The sequence below is a fragment of the Physeter macrocephalus genome, chromosome 11 (assembly GCF_002837175.3).
Source record: "Physeter macrocephalus isolate SW-GA chromosome 11, ASM283717v5, whole genome shotgun sequence".
NCBI classification, from domain to species: domain Eukaryota; kingdom Metazoa; phylum Chordata; class Mammalia; order Artiodactyla; family Physeteridae; genus Physeter; species Physeter macrocephalus.
Genome location: NC_041224.1, coordinates 118,108,571 through 118,116,820, shown reverse-complemented (window position 1 = coordinate 118,116,820; position 8,250 = coordinate 118,108,571). Strand labels below are relative to the sequence as shown.

Genomic DNA, 8,250 nt, shown 5'->3' with positions numbered 1-8,250 from the left:
TTTTTTTTTTTGTGGCATGCGGGCCTTCCTCTGTTGTGGCCTCTCCCATTGCGGAGCACAGGCTCCGGACGCGCAGGCTCAGCGGTCATGGCTCACGGGCCCAGCCGCTCCGCGGCATGTGGGATCCTCCCAGACCGGGGCACGAACCCGCTTCCCCTGCATCAGCAGGCGGACGCGCAACCACTGTGCCACCAGGGAAGCCCTTGGTATTAATTCTTTAGAAGTTTGGTAGAACTCACCAATGAAGCCATCTGGTCCTGGGCTTTTCTTTGTTGGGATATTTTATTTTATTTTTATTTTTTATTTTTTTGCTGTACACGGGCCTCTCACCGCTGTGGCCTCTCCCGTTGCGGAGCACAGGCTCCGGATGCGCAGGCTTAGTGGCCATGGCCCATGGGCCCAGCCGCTCCGCAGCATGTGGGATCCTCCCGGACCAGGGCACGAACCCGTGTGCCCTGCATCGGCAGGCGGACTCTCAGCCACTGCGCCACCAGGGAAGCCCCTGTTGGGATATTTTTGATTACTGATTCAACCCTCTTAATAGTTACAGATCCAGTTAGATTTTCTATTTCTTCTTGAGTCAATTTGTGTGTTTCTAAGAATTTGTCCATTTCATCTAGGTTATCCAGTTTGTCAGCATATAGTTGTCCATGGTATTCTCTTATAATCTTTTCCAACTTTACTTCTGGTTTTAGTAATTTGAATCTTTTCTCTCTTTTCTCAATTCTTTTTTTAGGAACAAATTATTAAGGAGTCATATATGATACTTTTTAAAAATTAATTAATTTTTGGCTGCATTGGGTCTTCGTTGCTGCACGCGGGCTTTCTCTAGTTGTGGCGAGCGGGGGCTTCTCTTTGTTGCGGTGCGTGGGCTTCTCATTGCGGTGGCTTCTCTTTGTTGCAGAGCATGGGCTCTAGAGCGCAGGCTCAGCAGTTGTGGCACACGGGCTTTGTTGCTCCACGGCATTTGGGATCTTCCTGGACCAGGGCTCGAACCCGTTTCCCCTGTATTGGCAGGCAGATTCTTAACCACTGTGTCACCAGGGAAGTCCCCATATATGATACTTTTAATTGAATGTTTATAAGTCTCAGAGTGAGAGGAGGTGAGTTGAGGGGGGAAGATAAGATGCTTTGAGAGTTTTAGATTCACCCACATAGTCTACATTTTGTTGATTCTTAAACCTCAGGGTGCTGTGGAACCAGTTAGTTTCTTCTATTTGTGTATAGTGCAAAGTTCCTAGCAGGAAATCCATGGTCCTGATTTTCTCTGTGGCTAATAGCAATATTAGACTTTGTTGGGGATACTAAAGATGTTCTCCTAAAGGAGAATATAAGCAAGCATACACTAAAATGTACACTAATGAAAATAAGTGCAATTACCTTGTAAAAATCCATGAGCTTCCCAAAATAAATCAGCTCTAAATATACTGTTTCTCTTTCTGGAATTGTATGATTCTGTTTTGGCTGTAAATGCAAAAATGTATTTTGAAAACATGTAGGCAAGAGAGCAAACTGCTTGTAACCACTCGTCTACTTTCTGACTCTATGGATTACCCTATTCTGGATAATTCATATAAATGGAATCTTTTTTTTCTTTTTTAATTTTAAAAAATTTATTTATTGATCGATTTTTTGCTGCGTGGGGTCTTCGTCGCTTCGTTCCGGCTTTCTCTGGTTGCGGCGAGCGGGGGGCTACTCTTCATTGCAGTGCATGGGCTTCTTTTTTTATTTTATTTTTTTAACATCTTTATTGGAGTATAATTGCTTTACAATGGTGTGTTAGTTTCTGCTTTATAACAAAGTGAATCAGTTATACACATACATACGTTCCCATATCTCTTCCCTCTTGCATCTCCCACCCTCCCTATCCCACCCCTCTAGGTGGTCACAAACCACTGAGCTGATCTCCCTGTGCTATGCGGCTGCTTCCCACTAGCTATCTATTTTACGTTTGGTAGTGTATATATGTCCATGCCACTCTCTCACTTTGTCACAGAATGGGCTTCTCATCACTGTGGCTTCTCTTGTTGCGGAGCACGGGCTCTAGGCGCGTGGGCTTCAGTAGTTGCAGCACGCAGGCTCAGTAGTTGTGGCTCACAAGCTCTAGAGCTCAGGCTCGGTAGTTGTGGCACAGGGGCTTAGTTGCTCCACGGCATGTGGGATCTTTCTGGACCAGGGATGGAACCCATGTCCCCTGCATTGGCAGGCGGATTCTTAACCACTGCGCCACCAGGGAAGTCCCTGGAGTCGTATATTATATGGCCTTTTCCGTCTGGTTTCTTTAATTTACCATAATGTTTTAAAGGTTCATCCATACTACAGAGTGCATCAGTATTTCATTCCTGTTTTTTTGCTGAATAATGTTCCATTGTATGGCTATAGCAAATTTAAATTATTTATCTATTGAAAATTGGCACAGTAAAAATTAGATTGAGAAATATTTCAGTTGTGGTGAGTGAGTCTGAAATTGCAGCCTATAAAATCCAGATACAGCAGGCAGAGGTAAGGGAAGCCAAAATAGGGTAGAGTTAGTGAATAGGAAGCTTTCCAGAGATCAGAAATCACAATATAAGTTACAAAGAGAATAAAAAAGGTTATGATCAGGAGAATTTCAGAATTTAAAATATTGAATGCTTTGAAAAACTCTTGTAAGGCCTAATCTGTATAATGAGATATTATGCCAGTACTTGATTTTCTAAACAGTAACTTTAGTGATTAATATCATTGCTAAGAATCGTGATAAATTGACTTTTAAAATAGTCTTGTATTGTGTTAAATCGTAGCTAACCTTTACTTAAATTGGATGTTACAGATTTTCTCTTTTATTAAATTGGTTATAGTAATCAGCCATAGTTTCTACAAGATTGCTTTTCATTTGTTCAAAATAGATTGCTCTGAAATGTTTGATTATAAAATATCAAATGATTTGCATTTTTAAATGTATCATTTTCTTTCAGGTTACAGTGTAGGATTTTGGAAGTCCTCCCTCCATCACACCAAAATGGTTTTGCTAATGGACATGTCAGCAATATAGATGGAGAAACTATTATCATCAGTGATAGTGATGATTCAGAAACACAAAACAGTTCTTTTCAAAATGGGTAAGTGATTTTTAATAATTTTTAAAATGTATGAATTCCCTGGCTGGCCATGCTTTCACTGCCAAAGGCCCGGGTTCAATCCCTGGTCGGGGAACTGAGATCCCACAAGCCATGTGGCACAGCCTAAATAAATATGTATGGATGTATGTATGTATGTATTTATTTAAGTACGTATGTATGTCAGATTGGGTACTGATATCCCATTGAAATAATTTTTTCTCTTCCTTTCTAGTCATACACTGGTATACCATGCATCTAAACAATATGGTTCAACAACACCTTAGAATTTGCAAAAACTGAAACTTACTTAGTTAATTCTAGTCAGCTGCTCAAGAACAATTGAAGCTCACTTCATTCAGTTATACATTCCACTTTTGTTTACCTGGGAAACTTCATTCTGTCCTTTATTATTCACTTTACGGTGCATATAGTAAAGAACCTCTGTAAGTTTCTGAGATTTAGTCAATTGACAGCTTTGGTCAGCTGAGTGCTCTTGGAGAAAAATCATATAAATCCATATAGATTGGCACTGTCTGCAGTGTGTGTACTGTATTTATATCACTTTGACTGTACCTTACTTTCATTACCCAATTGGCCAATGCTTCTCTTTATCATCCTTTCATATCATTTTCTTCTCTATAACCCCCACTTATATCCCCTTTACATATACGATTGCATTCCCAGAGGCAGCTTTTCCAGAATCTAACCACTTCTCTCTACTGCCACCACTACCCTCTTAGTCTGTACTGCCAACATTTTTCTCACTTAGTTTTATTGCATTAGCTTTCTAACTGGTATCCCTGTTTGCACTCTGTTCCTCTCATCCCAGCCAGAATGATCCTTCTGAAGTGTAAGTTAAATCATTATCACCCCATTATTCAGAATCCTCCGGTGTCTTTTTTCTGTTTTAAAAAAATTAATTTATTTTTGGTTGCGTTGGGTCTTCGTTGCTGCATGAGGGCTTTCTCTAGTTGCAGCGAGCGGGGACTGCTCTTTGTTGCGGTGTGCGGACATTGTGGTGGCCTCTCTAGTTGCGGAGCACGGGCTCTAGGCGCGCGAGCCTCAGTAGTTGCAGCACTTGAGTTCAGTAGTTGTGGCGCGCAGGCTCTGTGGTTGTGGCACACGGGCTTAGTTGTTCTGAGGCATGTGGGATCTTCCCAGACTAGGGATCAAACCCATGTCCCCTGCATTGGCAGGTGGATTCCCAACCACTGCGCCACCAGGGAACACCCTCCTCTGGTGTCTTTACTCAGAGTAAAATTGAAACCCCCTAATGATAACCTGTAGTCTGGCCCTGCTGCTGCCTCTCTGACTGAACCTTCCTCTTTTTCTCCCTGTTTATTCTGCTTCTTGTGCAAACCATGCATGCTTCCCCCTCAGGACCATTACACACTCTTTTCTCTCTTCCTTTAAAAACTCATTTCCCCAAGAGTTTTTTCATGGGTTGCTCCCTCATTTTTTTCAGATCTCTGCTTAAATGTCAACTTCTTGGAAGGCCTACCTGGTCAATTTATCAGGGATCATCACCCTATATGAAATAGAGACCTTTCACTATGCACTCTATTCCCTTTGTAGCACTTACTACCTACCCTGTTGTCTATTTTGTTTGTCTCCCCACTGTATTTCTATTTTGTTCACCAGTGAATCCTTATTCTTTAGTATTTGGCACACTGTAGGCTCTTAACTATTTAGTGAATGGATGGATGAATGAATGAATATACCCTCAAAAGAGAAGAAAAAATGAGAAATTGGTAGGGGTGGGACTTAAATGTGTAGCCTCTTTGCTAGTTCTTGAAACAGGGTAAACTACATTATCTCCACTTTTGCTCTTGGATTACATAGCTAAAAAAGGTTTAAAAGTAAATCCAAGAACTATTTGTTTGTTTATAAATTTATCTAACCTAAACTGGATAGTCTGCTTATTCATCTGGAGTTAATTTCTTCACCCAAGGAAAATTTGTTGAATGAGTAATTAAAGTACCTACCTAACATAAAATAATGCTTTGTACTATTTTGGCTAATAAAATAGTGAGGCATATCAGTAACTTATAAAATCATAATTAAAATTAAAATGCATTAGATTCTGTTATAGTATGTCCTTAGAAACTAGATTTCATGTAAAATATTATGTTTCCAAACAAATTTTTTTTTTAATTTTTTATTTATTTTTGGCTGCGTTGGGTCTCTGTTGCTGCGTGCAGGCTTTCTCTAGTTGTGGAGCTACTCTTCGTTGCGGTGCGTGGGCTTCTCATTACGGTGGCTTCTCTTGTTGTAGAGCATGGGTTCTAGGCACGTGGGCTTCAGTAATTGCGGTGTGTGGGCTCAGTAGTTGCAGTGCATGGGCTCCAGGGCGCAGACTCAGTCGTTGTGGCACACGGGCTTAGTTGCTGTGCGGCATGTGGGATCTTCCTGGACTAGGGATTGAACCCGTGTCCCCTGAATTGGCAGGCGGATTCTTAAGCACTGCACCACCAGGGAAGTCCCCCAAATAAATTATTAACTTATTTTGTGTCTTTGCTCTTTTTAGGAAGAAGAAAGATACAATCGATCCCTTATTATTCAAGTACAAGGTGCAACCCACTAAAAAAGAATTGTATGAGTGTGCTATTGTTAAAGCAACACAAATCAGGTAAAATTCCATATCTTCTGCATGGTGGTTTAAAGTAGAATAATTATGTTCAGTTAAGGAGATTTGATGTGGAACAAATGGGTAGTAGTGAGTGATTGCTTCCCTTTTTAAAATACATGTATATTTATATGCTCATAGACTGATAATGTGATTCCTAATGAACCATGAGCCCTTTGTCTAGTTTAGTAACTAACTCCAAATAGTCTTCACATCTAAAAAATTAAGAAGGATTCTATTTATGAAGCACTTCTCATGAGAGAACAGTTTTCAAAGCTGAGGAACCTGGTGCTTAGAAATACGTCACATTTGTAATATTACGTTCATTAGACACAAACATCTGATCGGTCTCTGCCCATTTCTGAGGAAGTTAAATAATAAAAAATGAGTATGTTTAAAAATTCCTGTTTGTGACCTAATCAAAAGATAGAGGTAGTCATGAAACAACCTAAATGTCCTTTGACAGATGAATGGATAAAGCAGATGTGGTACATATATACAATGGAATACTACTCAGCCATAAAAAAGAATGAAATAATGCCATTTGCAGCAACATGGATGGACCTAGAGATTATCATACTAAGTAAATTGTCAGATAGAGAAAGACAAACATCATGTGATATCTCTTATATGTGGAATCTAAAATATGACACAAATGAACTTGTCTACAAAACCAAAACAGACTCAGACATAGAGAACAGACTTGTGGTTGCCAAGGGGGAGGGGGATGGGGGAGGGATGGATTGGGAGTTTGGGATAAGTAGATGCTTTGCATTCTATACATCTATTATGTATAGAATGGATAAACAACAAGGTACTACTGTATAGCACAGGGAACTATATTCAAAATCCTGTGATGAACCATAATGGAAAAGAATATGAAAAAGAATATATATATATATGTATAACCAAATCGCTTTGCTGTACAGCAGAAATTAATACAACATTGTAAATCAACTATACTTCAATAAAATTTTAAAAATATAAAAAGAAAAAGAAAAGAGGGAGAGGTACTGAATGGTTAATATTTAAAAGAACTGGCTCTAGGTTACATTGATATATTTTAGGAAAATCCCTGTTGTTGACTGTTGAGGTTAGTCTCTTAGTCACCTGAAAGTAAGTAGTTGACATCATCAGCCAACTATCAACTTGCCACCTAGGAATCAGTCTTGCATTTTGTTTTATGTAAAATAATTTTACTTATTCTCTCATCCCTGTTGCCCCCCCCATATACTCATGAGTCCAAAGAAAAGTGATAACAATATTATAATTATTGAGTGGATCCTGAGTCAGGTATATTACTTTCTATAAACTGTATGGGTCTGTGCAGTTTTTTATTTGATTTTGGGGGCCTATCATTAATGTAAGATCTCTGGAGCATTCTCCACTTTATTGTATATTGAAAAATAGCATTTCCAAGATAATGCTCATGAATTATTCAAACTTTTGAATTTATTCAGTTTATGGGCTAATGAATAGCACAGTTGAGACAACCAGTGTTTTGCTGCTTATTCATTGTTGAGTTTTTTCCTTTTTTTTTTTTTTTTTTTGGTTTTAGTTCAAGGTATGTTTTTTATGTAATGTAATTCCCTATTTAATACTTTTCACTTTTCTATTTACTTTTTGACTTATGCTGTAAATATAATTCTGCTAGATCTTGGTTACAGTTGTATTAACTCATTTTCTTCTTAATTGGTGAGGCAAAGAATTATAAGGTGGAAAGTTATACTTGATAATAGAAGACTTAAATGACTTGCAGCTCTTTGTTAGCACCAAAAGATAATACTGTTCCATAGATGCAAAACTCCTCAACAAAATACTAGCAAACAGAATCCAACAGCACATTAAAAGGATCATACACCAGGATCAAGTGGGGTTTATCCCAGGAATGCAAGGATTCTTCAGTATATGCAAATCAATCAATTTGATACACCATATTAACAAATCGAAGGAGAAAAACCATATGATCATCTCAATAGATGCAGAGAAAGCTTTTGACAAAATTCAACACCCATTTATGATAAAAACCCTCCAGAAAGTAGGCATAGAGGGAACTTTCCTCAACATAATATCCTAAAGATGCTACCAGAAAATTACTAGAGCTAATCAATGAATTTGGTAAAGTAGCAGGTTACAAAATTCATGCATAGAAATCTCTTGCATTCCTACACGCTAATGATGAAAAATCTGAAAGTGAAATTAAGAAAGCACTCCCATTTACCATTGCAACAAAAAGAATAAAATATCTAGGAATAAACCTACCTAAGGAGACAAAAGACTTGTATGCAGAAAACTATAAGACACTGATGAAAGAAATTAAAGATGATACAAATAGGTGGAGAAATATACCATGTTCTTGGATTGGAAGAATCAACATTGTGAAAATGACTCTACTACCCAAAGCAATCTACAGATTCAATGCAATCCCTATCAAACTACCACTAGCATTTTTTACAGAACTAGAAAAAAAAATTTCACAATTTGTATGGAAACACAAAAGACCCCAAATAGCAAAAGCAATCT

General features: G+C 38.5%; 1 protein-coding gene across 3 annotated transcripts in view; it reads left to right on the top strand.

Annotated features, from left to right (window-relative positions):
- Positions 1-8,250, top strand: part of BAZ1A (bromodomain adjacent to zinc finger domain 1A) — a 93,557-nt gene that overhangs the window by 34,776 nt on the left and 50,531 nt on the right. For all 3 annotated transcript variants that reach the window (XM_024117926.2, XM_055088382.1, XM_028495712.2), the window contains 2 exons: positions 2,958-3,101; positions 5,629-5,730. In XM_024117926.2, coding sequence (XP_023973694.1) covers positions 2,958-3,101; positions 5,629-5,730 — 246 coding nt within the window. The remainder of the gene's footprint in view (positions 1-2,957; positions 3,102-5,628; positions 5,731-8,250) is intronic.